This window comes from Penicillium chrysogenum (assembly GCF_028827035.1).
Source record: "Penicillium chrysogenum strain IBT 35668 chromosome Unknown utg000005l_segment0_segment0, whole genome shotgun sequence".
Lineage (NCBI taxonomy): Eukaryota > Fungi > Ascomycota > Eurotiomycetes > Eurotiales > Aspergillaceae > Penicillium > Penicillium chrysogenum.
The window spans coordinates 1,694,288-1,711,084 of record NW_026622753.1 but is presented as its reverse complement, the minus strand read 5'-3'; the positions used below and the strand labels follow the sequence as shown (position 1 = coordinate 1,711,084).

The following is a 16,797-nucleotide window of genomic DNA, read 5'->3' as shown; positions in this document are numbered from 1 at the left end:
CAAGCCGTCTGAAGAGCAGCATCGCAAAAGCAATACCATCGAAATCCCGTTCGAGCATAACATGGGGAAAGATAGAAAGAGAACAAAAAACGTGGAGTAGTCGCAAAGCAGTTCACAAACAAGGAAACCGAGTCTTAAGGCCTTGGAAGGGAACCGGCAAGGTCATAAAGTGAACAAGGTAAAACTTGTCTGCAACCGTATAAATGTTACAGCTGAACTAGACGTACCACATACCCAGAGCCAGCCTGTTTGAGGTGCCTTCAATGGGAAGCAATCTCTTGGCTCGAGGCTCCTTGGGCTTCGGGTTCGTCATTTTCACCTCCGGGCCACTTTGGGGGCCAGAGGTAATAGGAACGTCCTCGTGGTGACGGGCACGAACCGAAATCAAGTGGGCATAGTAAATTGCAGGATGGACAGAGACGGAGGTTGTCGAGCGGATGTACTGGTAGCAATGATCATTGATCATGCCCTCAAGGTCATTAGGTTTAAGACCCATCTCATCCAACAGGACATGGTAATGGACCGGGCGAGGAGTTCCCTGTAGAGCAATGTGCGTGTAGAGCAAGAAGTCCCAGTCATGTGGGCTAGTCACGTCCCGATCAATGAGAGTGCCCGGCAGGGGGCCGCCGTGGCTGTCCGCGGCTGCGCGATTCTTGGGGTCAGGGAACGCTCGAAGATGGTGGCGCTTGTTGGCAACCACAACACACATCTTGCCGCCCCAGACCGGCTGACCACACGCATGCGCAATGGCAAAGCGGATTGCAGGGACCTCCTCTGAAAGGATTCTCTGGTATTCGGACGCAGACACACCGTCACGGAAATAGTAGACATACTCAGGAGCCTTACCACCCCCAACAGTTGCTTTCCACTCAGCCACCATGGGGTGTAGGATGTACTCGACCACTTTGTCCCGGATGATCTCAATTCGATCTCCATTGGTCTCACATCCACCCATGTAGCGAGTTGCAGTGGAATTTGCGGAAACCGACATGGCCGCCAGTGACGGAGTCCACACCCCCATCATTGGGTGAGTGACATCTGCCCCAATAATCATGGAGCCAGGGCGAAGGCCTGAACTCTTCGACTTAGGGACAGCCCGAGCTGTGATTCCACCAAGCTTTGCATTCACCTTCATGAGAACATTCGCGTGATATTGAGGCCTATTGTTGATACAGTGTGCAGCTTGGAGCACCTGAGAGGGAGTGCCATATCGGCAGTCGGAAGACTTCTTGATGCGAAGATAGACAAAAGAGTCCTTGTCAGGAACGATGAATACCATGAGCTGGGGCTCTCTCTTGTGCTCCGCCGCGGTCGTGTCGTAAAGCCTTTTGACACCCATACCAATGTCTTCGGTCAGTGCCTTGATAACTGGTCGGCCAATCACCTCACCACCCATGCTTCTGTACATCTTCACCAATTGCTCAACAAAGTTGACAGTCTGGTTCTCGGTGATTGACTTGCGGTGCCCGGCAAAGTACCCGACGCCCCAAGCCACAAGAGGCTTTTCATTGGGTTTGTAAAACTTCTTACCGCGGAGATCCCAGCTTCCCGAATGCTGAGGGTTATGTTTGCGGTTGCCCCCGAACTGAATCTCGGGGCTCGGAAGGAGGCGGGCTTTGGTCTTAATCATTTGGTCACTGATCTTCATGCCGTAAAGTTTCAGAATCGGATCGTTCTTATGCTGGAGAAGATCCTTGGACTGGCGAGCATTGGCCAGACGTTTCGGCGGCCTGGTCGCACACCATTGAATCATCTGTGCCGCCTGCACGTCGGTAAGCTTGTAGCGGTATCTCTGAAGGCCCTTGATAACCAGGAACTCGGCTGGGTAATGGACATCTTCCTTTTGCATCTCGACCAAGAGCATATTGGGATATTCGAGGCGGATGTTGTACCGTCTCATGAAGTACTCTTCGAGGTGGATTCGATTGGACTTCCCTGTAGCCTTGTCGTAGTAATCAATGAAGAATTCCTTGGGCTTCGCATGAATCAGGCCCTTGACGATGAAACTCTTCATCTTGAAAGGGCAACCCTCGTAGTTGGGTGCCACTCGAAGACCCTGAATCTTCTTGTTCACCTGTGCAAAATACCTCGATTCCTTCGTGCCGCCATATTCGTCGCGAGTTGATTGAAGATTCCTGACCAGGGTTGACTTATCGTTCCACCCATTCACATTCATCATATAGCCCATAAGACTGATACGAGAAAAGAAGACACAGTGGGCGACATCAACATTGAGGATCAGACCATGCTATAATTGAACGTCAGTTTTCCAATCTTCAATTCGAATAAACAGATAGGGCCTTACCGGAGTTGGCTTAATTGCTTGGTAGATGCCTCGGTAAACGGAAGCACCCATATTGGCGAGCGGCTGGTAAAACTCCTGCTTCAGCTCCTCGTCCTCTCCGAGCTTGTCAAAGAAGAACGCCCGCTTGATTGCAGCAAATTGTTTGGTAGGCCATTCACGGAGCAAATGATCAAGGAAGCCTGTCGCTGTCAGCTTAGTGAATCGAAAAAAGGGACAATACCGAAAAGATGAGTGAACTTACTCAGAGATTCAATCACGAGTTCATCCAGTTCACGGCGGTTCTGTAGCCAGGCGTTGATCACAGACAGATTGATCTTTCGTGTCTGAATGACGGATATTCTGAAGGCAGGATTCCGTTTGAGCTCGTCGACAGTAGCAAGAGTTTTGATGTCTCGGGTGTATTCGCCCTTAATCTCGATAACCTCATTCCAGTCACCAAAGTTTCGCAGCGACCTGCAATAACACAGGTTAGAAAATCCATAGCAGCAATCAGAAGGATATAGCACTTACCAGCAGATTCTTCCACCGTCCCAGATACCATCGGGAATGTGTGCCTTTCGGGTCTCACTGTTCCAGCATTTTCTGAGGACCCGCCTGTCGGTTTCATTTTGGTCACCGTGCAGAACATTGATCTGGTAATTGATGAGCAAGCAATGATATTGAACAGGAATGGAAAATACTCACCTCGTACTGGTAAACAGCCTTATCCGGGAAAGAAGTGATCGGGTACGCATTCATCATAACCTCGACCTCTTTGCCGGAAGTGTTGTAGCCAACACGACGCTGAATTTGAGTCTCCTCTTGGGCACCCTAGAAAACGGGTTAGCAAAACTCATTATCCACAAGTAGAGCAATTAGAAATTATCGGTCGGAAACTTACAGAAGAAGGCCTAACTTTGAATCGATGCCAGGGAATGTCAATGTTCTTGCAGCCATCCCAGGCAACTGTCATGTAATCTTTGTGTCGGATAATCTTCTCTTGGTCAAGTCGGTGTTGCTCAAAAACAGCCACTTTCACACCTTCTCTTGCGAGGCGCTCATAGTTGGCCTTCTCCTCCGCGGTCCAGTTAGGGGGAGTTCTGGAGGAGTTTCGACTCGACGAATGGGGGAGTCACTGCTACTGGAACCAGTGCTCTTGGGCTTTCGCTGCCCACCCGTTTCAGGGTCATAATGAGTGCGGCGCATCCAAGCAGTGCTTTCTGCCTCTTTTTTGCGTCTTGCGTCTTCTTCCAATTTGGCCTTGTGGTCCCGCAGCTCTTGGGCCTGGCGCGGGTCCAGAGGCTTTGGTGGAGGGGCAGAAGGACGCATGGGAAGATCAAGGCTGAGCTTGGGTTGACGGGAGGATGAAGAGGAGTGAGGAGGCTTTGAAGATGTCTTCGTGGCTGCAGTAGAAGTGGGGGTAGATTGAAGCTTGGACGAGGATGCAGGTCGATGGCCGGAACGGGACCTGTGCTCATCTCCATCCTCCGTTGAAGGGTTCATGGCCTTTTTTGGGGCCATGATGGTTGATGCTCCTATTGATCACTTTTTGTTAGTTAGGTGTTTTTGGCTTCTCTTTCTTTTGAGCTCACTTCTGTACTTGGTCAAGGATGCGAAGTCAGGAAGTAAGATGGATACTGTGGACTGAGGTTGTTCTGAGAGCAGGGTGGTGAGACTGCACGAGCGAAGGAGAAACCATTCGTTTCTTTGCTTCGCTCGGGCTCGGTGTAGGGGAAGAACAGATATTAGCAGGATGATCACTTACAAAGCAAAGGCTGCAGCCTGAGTGAGCTTGAGGTGACGATCGTAGAAGAGGATATGGCGAAGGCAATCGCGGATGTCAAATGCCTTTGACGTCAAAGTAAGAAATGCTTTCGGCTATGCAGATAAGTGGAAGAATCCGAAGTGCGCAGGACAAAGTAAAGAAGAGTGGATGAAGAAGGAAGAAGGAGAAAGAAGAAAGCGCCGAGGGAAGTAAGTGCTTTTATACCTGCAGGTGTAGTTGAGAAAAGGTAGAGCTTGGAAGAAGGAAGGTGCTAGCATTTATATGGCAGGAGCAAGCCTGAGAAGACAGAATGTCTACCTAGGTACATATGTAGGTAATGTATACCATTCCAAGGTTACTATAGTTAATTATTTGTACCTACATAGTACTTAGGAACTGCCGTCGTATAACAATTGTAGTCAGAGTCCGATCTATATGAATAGAAGGTACTTATATTTACTATATATTTACTTAACAATACTAGGTACCGTAGTGCTTAGATATCTCGCACTTTCATTTAAGATAATAGTTTGATTATAATGAATATGGTAGGTATAGCAGGCTCTAACTAGTTAGGCACGACGCCCACAAGCACGACGCCCATGACAATTAAAACAAACTCGGTCAAATTCCGCCCTGTCTAATATATGGCGATATCAGGTATGCTGCTTCACATATCTCGCACTTTTAGTTGAGATCCTAGAATAGCTACCGAAGGCTCAGAATTGAAGGGTTTTCCATTTCTTCCATATCGTATATGGTTAATTTTAAGCTGTTTCTGCATCAATAACGAATATCATAATGTAGTAACTATGTACTTGTATCCTTGCAATTTGCAGCGGCCAGCTCCGTTAGACAAACATACCTCGTCTGCCTTAAGCGATTATGCTTGGCATAACAAGACCGGATGGCAATCTAGCTAGGCGATTAGCCAGTGAGCCAGACAGTTGTTGACGAAAGGGCTCTTGCCTGTACCCGAGACAAGGTAGACAGCCGACAGGCAGTCGTAATAGAAACATGAAGTAAACGGACTGAAGACATAATCTCCCAATCCGGTCCGTACGAATTTGGGGTACGTAGAACGCATAACAACAACTATGAATCAGATTCCGATGGGGCTACCTACATAGGTATATATGTAGTGTCGTCGCAAAGGACGTGTCCCCAGAACTCTCCAAGCAGCGGTGTAGAGCAAAGTACAGGCCTGAGCGAGATGGGTATAATCGACATATTATCAAATGGTCTACATATAGCCAACAGCATTCCTTTAACCTCTGTTGGTGCACTTTGGTAGAGTGGCCGTGAAGCTGCCAAAGCTGGTTGTTCTTAGTGCTGCTTCATCACTCACGTATAAGTCAGTGCACGGTATCATATTATTCGATATCATTGGGGCTCGAGAAAGGCTGGGAAAAACTCGGTATGGACATGATAGTTACTGGAAGGAACAGACCTTCAGAATATGAAGTGCGATCAAAGTGAGGAATGGATGAATACTTCAGTAAGTCGACTTCAGTATTTCTATCGCTCACTTAACTCGCGGTTTCACGTCATATGTTAGAACCGAATAGATTAGTGTACCTATAAAGTCTGTATAAACCTAACAACCCATACAAAAATCCAACATGTTCACTCAATACTTTAGCCACCGCTGTGTAAGCAATTGACATGGCCGATGTATCTGCCGTGCTTGTTTGTGTTGCGGTTTGAACCAAAGGTAAATTCGGAAAAAAAGTGAGAATGGCCCACTTGGCTATCCGTGCCAGTGCATGGAAGAAGAGAACCAAAAAAGACATAATAGGCCCGAGCCGTGCTGGGTGCATTAGCGCGGATAGTTATCGCACCCATTCACCCACTTTTCAAATTAACAACCACGAAGGAACGAAGTCAAACCAGCCAACGCTAAGACACCATCATGCCAATTGCCGAGGAAGTGCTGGAGGCCACAACGCTCGGTCGCGCGATCAACGACGCGTCCAACTAGACGCTACGCGCGGTTCTGAAATCCATCTGTGCAAAAAACGACCAGGCTTGCAAAGAAGCCGAGAGCCAACTGGTAGTGACAGATACTGATACCAATACCGAAGAGAGCTCTGGGAACAATAAGAGACAAGTACCACGCTACGCGTTTTGCGCCAATTGCGAGAAGGAGTTCGATGTCACGACAAATATGAAGGAAATCTGTCGATATCATCCAGGTATGACTGCTTAAAATGGAGATCGCAGTGTAGTATGCTCGATAAGTTAATGCATAATAGAACCGAGTGAGCCCACTGGCGACGATCTTTATGTCGACAATTACGATGAGTTTGAAGTGGACACCGATGAAATGCGCGAGGATTTCCCAGAGTGCTTTACGTTCGCGTGTTGTGATGGGAATCTCAAAGATAACCCCGATGGGTGTGTGAGCGACTTCCATCGGGAACAGTATCCCGATGCGAAGCCATCGAAAAGGTCGAGGGCATTTTGAGCGGAGGTGCCATGCAGCACTAGAATCCAATGGGCAGTTTTACGTCTATGTATTAAGTTGAGGCTGTGGTGGGTTTCCCCAGCACTATCGCAACTGTGTAAGCTAAGAAACATTTCCTACCTAGGTAGGGCTTTTGGATTGGACATTAGGAGTATAAAATGACGTAGGGCCCCACTACCCCACCATTCCACGAGGGTACCCAAGGTTGCTTTAAGCTTATGTCCGTGGATATTGCAATATCAGGCGAGTCCAGGCCATATGGACCTAAGATCTATACACGAAGTAGTGTATGGGTCTCATTTACTCCTAAAATGACGGATTGATTCTTTACGAATTTTCGTGCGCAAGGTGCTTCCTGGAGTCAATTGTGAGATTAACTGCTTATCTGAGTCTGTACAAAGCATGGTTGGGTCCACCGAACCAGCAAGCAGAAATTGATGGCCTGTGGCCCTATTTGAGAAAAAAATAGAAAAAAAAAATAAATGCCAGGTAGATCAACGCCGGGGGAAGATGCAAAAGGGGCTGGGCTCTGAACAACCACGTATGCCCCGACCATGTTTCATGAAATGCCCAGGGGGAAAAGAGCTGGGCATCAAGTCCTCAAAGACAAATCGGGATATTTTGTGCGCCGTGGAAAAGAAATCGCGAAAGCAGAGAGCAAGAGATTTACACCGCAAGTGAACCGTGGTCCCCAGGGGGAAGCAAACAACCTTAACGGTAACCACCTGTGGATGGTATGTCAGTGAGAATGCAATTATGGGAGAGATAGATGATGAGACTTACCGGAGTAGGGGTTCAGTCCCGGGGTTTGGCCTCCACCTGGTCCGTGTGCAGCTTGCGGGATCTGTATCTGCGAAACGTCGGAAGGAATTTCAACGTGACGAAGAAGATCTATCATTTTCTCGGGAGAAAGACGAGTGATGTTATAGGCAGCCGCAGGGGGCAGGATGCTCAAGAGGTTCACCACTTCACGAGGCAGGGGAGCTGGAGATCCTTGAGGTCTGTATGAGGTGCTCTGGCCGTTCAACTGTTGTACTCGTTTCGGCTGATCGAGACGCCGAGCTTGCGCGCTCTTCATTGGCGACTCAGCGCGAACAAACTTCCGTGGGCGACCTGAATCTTCATCGTAATCATCAATGGGATAGGGTCTTTTAGGTGAATTAAGGGAGGTATCCAGGTATCTGGCCATTGGAGAACCGTGAGTGTCCGCCGAGATTCCTGGCATGTGGGTCTTTGGCTTTGTCTGGGACGGGGACAAAATCAGTTGCACTGATGTAGGGTCGAAGTTGGAGTTGGAGTAACGATTGGCGAATTGTTCCAGAGCAGGGTCCTCCGGGTATAGTTCACGCATGCGGTTCTCCAAGTTGATCACTTGGGTGAGGTCACCGTAGCGAGACTCATACTCGTGGAGGAAGGAAAAGATGGGCTTAGCTTTGTGCACGTTCTCCGGGTTGGAAGTCAGTTTCCTGACGGTCGTTTCGAACACCGCTCTGGCATCTTTCGCAGTGGTCAGTAAAGCTCTCAGAAACATGGAATGTAGACTTACTGATAGTATCATTGATGTCAAGCAGATGCCTCAAGTATTCGAGCGCAAAGTGCTCATCCTCCGGGAATAATTTTGCACCCCTTTCGAAGATCTTGGTGGCCGCGGGGTCTTTGTAGCAATGGTACTCCATCAGAGCACTCGCGATATAAACATCGCTAGTAATCCGACCGCGCTTCCGGGCTTCGGCAAAAATTTGGCGAGAGCCAGCCAGTTCTCCCGGTTTTCCTTTACCCTGGATTCGACGCATCGAACGCATGAGAGCAATCCACGCGAATGAGACGGTTTTAGAGATAGTATTGATCTGAACAGAATGGGCCTTCCGAACCGCATCAACCTGTGCTGTCTTGGCGGCTTCTCTCTCTTTGGCTTCGGGATCATCCTCATCCTCATTTGCAGGCTGGCTTTCCACGTTTTGTGGAGCAAAATAAGCTTCGATGCGCGCGACATCCTGGGTTTCCTGGTTGCGAGCTTTATTGATCAACTCGTAAAGTGCATCAAGCAATTTGTCGTACGGTTCCCGGACCTTGGCAGCACGCTTGGCGGAGTCCTGTTCCGAATCCGAGGTAACCTCCAGTCGGTCCGCGCGTTTGAACGTCAGTAAACAGCTCTCAGGGTTTGCTTCAATGCCATTCTTCAAGAACTGTGTCCCATCATCCTCCATGTTGTTCAAGAAGCAGAACTCAGCTGCATCAAACCACATCTCAGGAAAGAACGCAAGTGCCATGAGTGCCTGTTTGTAGAAGTAGACCACGCGTGCCTTGTAAGCAGCAGGGTCTTCCTCTTTCAGAACCAGTGGATCTTCTTTTTCCCATGCGATCCAGCGCTTCCAGATATCTACTTGTGCTGAGAATTCAACATCGCCTTCAGATCCCGGAAGGGGAGGCATCGGTGGGAGCGAAGTGCGAATCAGATCGCGAGTGATGTTTTGCAATTCGGTGTATGAGCTACGCGCAGTCATGTAGGACGGCGAATGTTCTTGAAGGAATTTGCGACCCTGGTAGAAAAGGTTAATACAAGCCAGTTGGAATCGAGTACTGTTCAGCCTACCGTGAGCTTGTTTAGGTTCATCTCGAATTGATCATACTCCTTCCAGAGAGCATTAACGGCTTGGGTCGGCACGCCAATGGCTCGTTGGTAGGCCTTTCGCAGTAGATCCATCTTTTGCTGATCCTGCCATCCAGATCCACCAACGATGCCTGGGCCGGAGCGGATGAACTCGATGTAGTCTGCCCAGATGTTTCCGGAATCCTTGTCCATCCCGACATATTGAATGGCCATATCATATGCCGATGAAATCGTCTTCCTCGCCTCGCCAGAGGCATCTGTAGTCAAAGGATTACGACGCCGGACGTAATCAAGGTAGACGGACCAGAGCTGAACGCTGGGGGTCGTCAGGAGTGTCCGGTTGAAGATCTGCTCCAAGCGGAAGAATTCGTTGAGCTCAGACTCCATGCTGGCATAAGCGACCCACTGGTCGGCCTATGATGTATCCCGTTAGAATTTTATACATAACCGAGAAAGAAAAAGAAAGCACAAAGAGATGGGGGCAAAGGCAGGCTTACCGCCATGGGGAACAGCTTCAAGAACCGCTCATAGGTCTCGCGTGCGCTGTCTAATCTGTTGCGGCTTCTGTGCTCGGCAATTAACTCCAACCAAGCGGGGATATCACCTCGGGGATCCTCTCGAATCCGGTCTTCCAGCATGCCGACACGGTCGTGGGCCAGACGACCCTTTGAAGCTGGAGAGTCAGGTACAGGAGTAGGGGCAGTACTGTTCTGCATGGTTGCGGATTGCAAGTCTTGCGCAGCCCAGTGCGATTGGCCAGGAACAGAAGAGGGATCAATATTATGAACAGGATCAGGAGAATAAGAACTATTGGCAACATCTGGTCCACTGGCAGGTCCCTGCTCAGCTTGGTGTGATGATACAACAGGGGAAGTGTTTTGCATTGCATTTCCTGAGCTGGGATCTTCAGACATGGTCACAGGCATAGCATTCACATCTTCGCCCCCAAGTACAGCCGGCGGCTCATACTCCGCATCACCCTCGTCATCCTCATCATAATCAACCTCAAATCCGCCAATTGTTCGGGTCTTGGGCTGTGCCTCAGCAGCAGATGCTGGCGCGGGGGTCGACGACTCAGCACGTGAGGGGTTGTGAGAAGGGTCCGGGGAGTTACTGGTCTGGCCAGCGTCTGCGTCTACTTCCGAGGCGACGTTTGCATCCGAGGCGACGGCCGGGTTGGGGATGGAATCTTCGGTCTCATCCGAGGGAGCTGCATCAGCGGGGTCGGCATCAGGTTTCTTTGACTCGGGAAAGGAGGCCGAGTACTGATCTCCCAACGCCAGTGAGGGGTCGTAGTCATCTGATTCTGCGTCTGAGTTATCACCTTCCTGCTCCTCGGTGGGGGATTGGGAATCGGGCTTCAAGGCTTGAGCCTGAAAGAAGGCAGCCTCCGCTTCATCATCCGCCATGGTGGGATGATTAGTGCGATAACTGCAAGGTCGAAGAAAAGTGAGCAACTAGTAAAGTCACAGGTTCACGGCGCAAGCGAAGCAGGGTTTGCGCGATGATATCAGATTTAAGTTAGAATAAAGACGAATCTTCCGATGGTCAAGGGTTAAGGTGGAGCACAGCCACTTTTTACGAGATAACCCTCAGCCGCAATGTGTCTGATAGCAAATGATCGCTAAGAGGGAGAGAGCAAAGCTGCGATGGCTGGTGATGCAAGTTGCCCGGGTAGTGAAATTGGGGTCACGTGCGGGCGGTGAGGACAATGCGAGGGACGCGAAAGGCGCGTCGATCGATGGGCTCCTCGCATTCAGCTAGAGGGGTTGAGAGTAAACTGCATTCTTGTGGACCTGTTGATTTCTCTTGATTTCCCTATTTCCTTCTTCTTTCCACATCCCCCTCTGTTTATACAATATTCTACTCTTGCCTCTTCAACTTTTCAATCTCCCGTACATACTCTTACATACTCTAAGCACTCTCATATCTTATCACAATGTCCGTCGTCTCACTACTCGGGGTGAAAAACCTCAACAACCCGGCTCCTTTCACCGCCCCTTACCAATTCGAAATCACGTTCGAGTGCCTTGAGCAGCTTCAGAAAGGTGAGTACTGACCTGATTCCAATCTTCCTAGTCGAGTCTTCTAACGAGCCCTTTCAGATTTGGAATGGAAACTCACCTACGTCGGATCCGCCACTTCGTACGTCCAGCCTCCCAACACTCCCTATTTCCTACCAATTCTGCAGGGTCTAACCGTCACAGCTCCGAGTATGACCAAGAACTCGATTCCCTCCTCGTCGGACCCATTCCTGTCGGAGTGAATAAGTTCATCTTCGAGGCCGATGCACCTGATGTCAAGCGCATTCCTACTTCAGAGATGCTCGGCGTCACGGTCATCCTGCTCACCTGCAGCTACGACGGCCGAGAATTCGTCCGGGTTGGCTACTACGTGAACAACGAATACGACAGCGAAGAGCTGGCAGCGGAGCCCCCTGCGAAGCCCGTTATCGAGCGTATTCGCCGCAATGTCCTCGCTGAGAAGCCCCGTGTGACCCGCTTCGCCATCAAATGGTGAGATCCCTTGTTTTGTTTGTTTACATGCCTGATGGGGCTTTTATTTACTTTTTTTTTCTTCTCCACAGGGATTCCGATGACTCTGCCCCTGCAGAGTACCCGCCTGACCAGCCCGAGGCCGATGGTCTCGACGATGATAGTGCAGCCTACGGTGCCGAGGAGCGCGAGCTCGAGGCTGCGCTCCTCAAGGAGCTCGAGGAATCCAACAAGCCCGCCGAAGGCGATGACCACGAGATGGAAGGAGCCGATGCCCCTGCTGGCAAGGAGGATGAGGAAGAAGAGATCTCCGATGCTGAGAGTGAAGATCTCGAGGCGGAGAGTGACGACGATGAGGATGACCTTGATGAGGAAGAGGGCGGCGATGGTGACGACGATGTCGAGATGGGCGACGACACAGAACCCAAGGATGATGCTGCCAAGCCAACCCATCAGCCTCAGCCCGAGCTCATGGTACACTAAATCATGGTGTCCCGCCGTCTCGCAGGAGTGGTTTCTTTGCTTTTAAACTCTTACTTTTTTGAATGCTATTTAATGACAGCCAGAACGCCATGTTTACGAACCTTGGACTGATTTTCCATGTTGTTCCCCTGGATCGACATTTACTATAGGTCTTTGAAATAGAATTGGTATAATTTTGGATCCCGACAGCCTTCAATCTGCCATTCATATTACTTTCCTTTAAATATGTCTAACAGGCACAGCTGCAAGGCCGTTTTTGTACCACATAAGACCGGCTCCCAGTCATCTACCAGGGCATGGATTAGTGTCAAACCAGCCTTCTGCTTTAAATTTACCAAAAAAACAAATAAATACCTACAATTGTATGGAGTATGATCAAGTTGGATCCAACTTGAGGCGGTAAGTCAAGAAGTGGAGGGATGATATTGCAAAGTGATCTATCACTAGTTATCACATCCCAGGCGCAATAAGCCTAACTAGCCTGACGCCGGGGGAAAAAGGAAAAAAGATGAAGACCCCTACTCTGTATAGTTAAACCATTTTGAAAGTCCTAATACTCACTAGGAGAGATCGCCTAAAAGCCAAACTTCGAACCAAGTGCTGTTGTGAAATACCGGTCAGCGACAGTTATGCAAGGGGGTTAAACACTATACATAGGTCTGTGGACCTGAAGGAAGATCGACTTACCGCCCAAGACAGCTTTCTTCTTTTGTTGCTGTACGTATTTGCTGACATCGTTAGCAAAGCCGCTGCTGTTCTCCTCTAGCCTGTCCATGCTATCTCCGACAATCCCGAGGCGCTCCGTGCGTTCTTGGACTTGACGTGACATGGAAGACCAGTAGCTCTCCTGACTGCCACCTGCCGTTGTCGGTGGGGTCCGTCCTTCTTTTTGGGCTTTCCGACGTTCTTGCTCTTCGAATTTCATTTGTTCGACCATCCCCTTCGATGGAGGTCGGTCCGGACCGCCGACTAGATTTGAGGTTAGATTAAAGTTAGGAAGGCATCGTCGGGGGTTGACGTACTCAGAATGTCCATGTCAGCCGGCGAAATGTATTGTGTACCGGAGATCCATTGGACGTTCGTGATGGTAGGACGCGGGGGAACCACAGCTTCTGGGTTGAAAAGTTTGTCTTTTGAAGGGTGCCTGTGGGCAGCGTCAGCATTAGCACCATGTTTCAGCGAATGTATGAGGACACATACAGTCCGCTTCCACTACCCCAGACATTGAACATTCCAATTTCTGACGGACCGACCCATGCCATGATGTTTCCAGTAGGGGTGATGCAAGATTCTGACAGGCGTCGCATGTCCGCAATATGGTTAATCTTGGTGCAACCAATATCTCGAAGAGCGGGGATCGAGAATGCTCGCGCGTGGCCGTCACCGAAGAGACCAACCAAGCTGTAGCCTCGTCCTTCAGTCTTGACGACGGCTGCTGAGTCACAGAGATAGTCATCCCATGTCTTGTGTGCACCCTTTGATGTTGGGGGCTTGAAGATTCGACAGCCAGAGGCAGTCACAGCAATGACGACACCATTAACTTTGACGCCATTTCTTAAGCCTCCGACTACACTTGGTGTGGCCAGAGCAAGACCGCCAGAGTCGGCATCTATGGGAATGACACTGATCACCTTGTCTTCAACGACCGATGATCCAGCAAAAGCAGCTTCGTAGGTGCCATTGGAACCAGGGAGGATCTTGAATGTTGCCACATTGCCCCTATTCGTGCCGACAAAGCAGCAGATGCTTGAGTAGTCTATAACATAGTTAGCACACTAGTCTGATTCGCAAGTGCAAGCCGTGCCTAATTACCTTCGCCGTCCAAAGTCATCACACCAAATTCGATCTGAGTGGGCCATTCTGGTTTGACTTCCTCCGAGCCACGGTTCCTGAGGAAACCACTCCGCTTCGGTCCCTTGAGCAGGTCTGCTAAATGTGCGGTGTGTATGATGGCTGGTCCGCGCAGGTCTATAATGACCAAAGTACCACTTTGGTAACCGGCCGCTACAAATCCAACCAGCCCATGCTTCAACGCCGTCACCGGACCTTGTTGCATATCCAAAAGAGTCAGAGGTAGCATTCCCGTCTTGAGACCAGGATCCGTTCGCTTAGTTATCGTAGTCAGCTTCCCTGGTCCTTGATTGACACCGGGAGGCTCCTCACTCCCGTATGAGGGGTTATTGCCCCATCGGAAGACAGCAAGCTCGCCGGACTTGAGTCCAATAGACATTTCGCCTGTGCCGCTGGCGAGAGACATTTCCGTCACCTCGATGTTGCTGACTCGGCCTATGGCGCGGGCAAGATCAACTTGAACCACGTCGCCGTTCTCGATTTCATCATCGTGCCCACAGTCCCAAAGGCGGACTGTCCCATCTGCGTGGGCGGTCGAAATGACGTTGCGGTTCTCAAAGCGTTTGAGAGGATTCTTCGCTTCTGCGCCGCCCAGAGCAAATTTCGGTCCCTGCAACCGGCGCTCTTTCAGACCAAGCCACACCGACCGATCAACGGGAGTAAGCACAGCTTTATTTACAAAGGGGTGGACGAAAGAGAGGAACGGATGAAGCATGTTAGTAGGAGTTATTGCGTGTCCGCTGGGGAAACTCAGGGAAACAATTTCACCCGAGGATAGCATAGCGATAAGTGCGATTGGATCATGGGCGCCATTGAAGTAGGGCGAGGATCGGGGGATGAGGCAGAGGTCGACAACCTTAGCTCCCGGCGGGACTGAAAGGTTTATTTGTCGCCGCGGGCGCTCGAGGTAAGTAGACAGAATTTGCCAGGAGGACGTCTGATAATTGGGGGTTGGGCCCATGTCGAGGAAAACGAGGCCCTTGCTCTGATCGCCTACTGGTCGGCCACCAGCCACCAAAAGACCAGTGTCATCCGGGTTACTTTTTGCGCACCAAATAGCCTTTGTGATTGGCTCTTTGGGTCCAGCAGGCTCGCCAGGTGAGCCTGGTCTGCCAGCACCTGGTTGGTCGACATTGGGTGTCTGGATAGTCCGGGCATGGAGTTTACGGCCATCCTTCGTATCCCAGAGCACTAGGCTTGAGTCTTCATGAACAGTCAAAATGAAAATTCCGTTGGGGTGCCAGATCGCGTTGGTCAATTTGGGTCTGCGCACGTCGCGGGACGGTAGGGAGTCTCCACCAGGTGCGCCAGGTGGGATTTCGTAGACAAAGTACTTTTGAGCAACATTTTGCTTGAACGTAAATGTCACTGCTCCCTCTGGATATCCCACTAGGATCTTGCCAATGTCTCGTGGAGAGAATTCTAGAGAAATGACGGGGAAGAACCGCGCGCGGGGGTTTCGTTCCAACCACAAGTTCGGAACTTTGAACGGCGTCAAGGACTCTCGATCGAGATCGTACGCAATGATTTCACCTATTCACAGTCAATATGCAGTTCTTCTCCACCACCTAGTAATTTACGGACCATTCTGCATGCCGATAAACGCATAATCCAAGCACGGGTCCGTTAACAAAGCAGTCACATGGCCCGGGGGCGTGTAGGGAAACCACCTGGCGTCCAGTCGCCAAGGAGTAAACGCAGATTTCATTCCTGGAGTCAATGCTTATCAGTTTGTCGGCGCAAAACTGAAGGAACCGCGCGGACGCCTTCCGCGGGAACTGAAAGACCACTGAAACCCGTCGTTGCCCAAAGACATAGATCTGTCCGCTTCCGAACTGGGTATCACTGGTGCCGACTGCGATGAGGGATTGTATGGGATCGTATGAGATAGCACTAATTTGCGAATTCACACCGCATCGTGCGAACTGAGAACAGCGGTGTCAGTTGGAAAAAAAGAGGATGTCTGGGATGCCAAGAACTTACATCGTCCAGGAGGAACAAGTCCGGGGACAAGCTCTCGGACAGATCCTTCTGGATACCAGCTTGCTTTCCTCGCAGGAACTGAGCCATCTGCGATAGAGGTGTAGCAGGTTATGCAAAAGTAGAAGTAGAAGTTAAGTGCGGAGAGGGAACACCATTGACGCCATGCAGAAGCTAAACAACGGATCTGCCCCGCTCCGCCCCTATCGCCCTATCAGTTCCGACTTGGCATTGAAGGCAACTTGATTCTTCTCCTCTATGTGCAATGGCATTCATATATATCTAGCGATACGAAGATTGAATTTCATTTCAATTGACCCCTTGGTAAGAACGCTATATATCAATGCAAAAATCAAGAGAACTCCAAGTCACATGCAGCGAGATAGGGAACTCCGTTTGAATAAATCTCGCTATGCAACAGAACCAGTCTAATCGTGATCGTCTAGGTATCACAATATAAATTTATTGAGAGAATGGGGCTCAAATTTGGTCAGTTTTGGTGGGAAAATAGGGAGTGGGAAGATACTTAATAACGCCTATGTAGCTCCAATCTACTCTATCCGTATTTCCCAAGACCCATACCGAGCGCGCCAGATTGCATTAGAGTACCTTTCCGCAGGCCTCGGATTCGCCCTTCGACAAAAGTCACCGTAAATTACAGTTATCTCGTTGCTATACATAACCCCTGTCACCAGTCTTTCTCAGACCCTAAATACTAGAGCACGCAAACATTTGTTAGAAGTTTCCCGGAATACCTCCGCTAGTGGGACCTATGTTGGTATTTACAAGCAGTAACCAGAACACGAGCTCTATTTCCACCTCTGAGCGCTTTATGCCCAAGGGAGCCAATTCTGTGTACAA

General features: G+C 49.9%; 5 protein-coding genes across 5 annotated transcripts; 2 read left to right on the top strand and 3 right to left on the bottom strand.

Moving 5' to 3' along the window:
- Nucleotides 1-217: 217 nt before the first annotated feature.
- On the bottom strand, nt 218-3,805 carry N7489_009047 (putative eukaryotic translation initiation factor eIF-2C4; the record flags this gene model as incomplete). Its single annotated transcript, XM_056714797.1, has 7 exons — nt 218-2,248; nt 2,306-2,484; nt 2,547-2,758; nt 2,816-2,937; nt 2,990-3,115; nt 3,186-3,302; nt 3,326-3,805. The coding sequence occupies 7 exons, from the start codon at nt 3,803-3,805 to the stop codon at nt 218-220; spliced, it is 3,267 nt and encodes a 1,088-aa protein (XP_056562419.1).
- Nucleotides 3,806-5,961: 2,156 nt separating this feature from the next.
- On the top strand, nt 5,962-6,516 carry N7489_009046 (uncharacterized protein; the record flags this gene model as incomplete). Its single annotated transcript, XM_056714796.1, has 3 exons — nt 5,962-5,979; nt 6,031-6,244; nt 6,305-6,516. 3 exons carry the CDS (start codon nt 5,962-5,964, stop codon nt 6,514-6,516), a joined length of 444 nt encoding a protein of 147 aa, XP_056562418.1.
- Nucleotides 6,517-7,227: 711 nt separating this feature from the next.
- rna14 (cleavage polyadenylation factor subunit RNA14) lies at nt 7,228-10,536 on the bottom strand (the record flags this gene model as incomplete). The annotated part of the gene is made up of 5 exons (XM_056714795.1): nt 7,228-7,241; nt 7,300-8,013; nt 8,063-9,056; nt 9,110-9,541; nt 9,625-10,536. The coding sequence occupies 5 exons, from the start codon at nt 10,534-10,536 to the stop codon at nt 7,228-7,230; spliced, it is 3,066 nt and encodes a 1,021-aa protein (XP_056562417.1).
- A 530-nt stretch (nt 10,537-11,066) lies between these two features.
- Nucleotides 11,067-12,105, top strand: asf1 (nucleosome assembly factor ASF1; the record flags this gene model as incomplete). The annotated part of the gene is made up of 4 exons (XM_056714794.1): nt 11,067-11,175; nt 11,233-11,272; nt 11,335-11,643; nt 11,715-12,105. 4 exons carry the CDS (start codon nt 11,067-11,069, stop codon nt 12,103-12,105), a joined length of 849 nt encoding a protein of 282 aa, XP_056562416.1.
- Nucleotides 12,106-12,679: 574 nt separating this feature from the next.
- N7489_009043 (uncharacterized protein) lies at nt 12,680-16,026 on the bottom strand (the record flags this gene model as incomplete). The annotated part of the gene is made up of 7 exons (XM_056714793.1): nt 12,680-12,705; nt 12,793-13,074; nt 13,128-13,249; nt 13,306-13,861; nt 13,918-15,489; nt 15,599-15,881; nt 15,940-16,026. The coding sequence occupies 7 exons, from the start codon at nt 16,024-16,026 to the stop codon at nt 12,680-12,682; spliced, it is 2,928 nt and encodes a 975-aa protein (XP_056562415.1).
- Between the last annotated feature and the right edge of the window lie 771 nt (nt 16,027-16,797).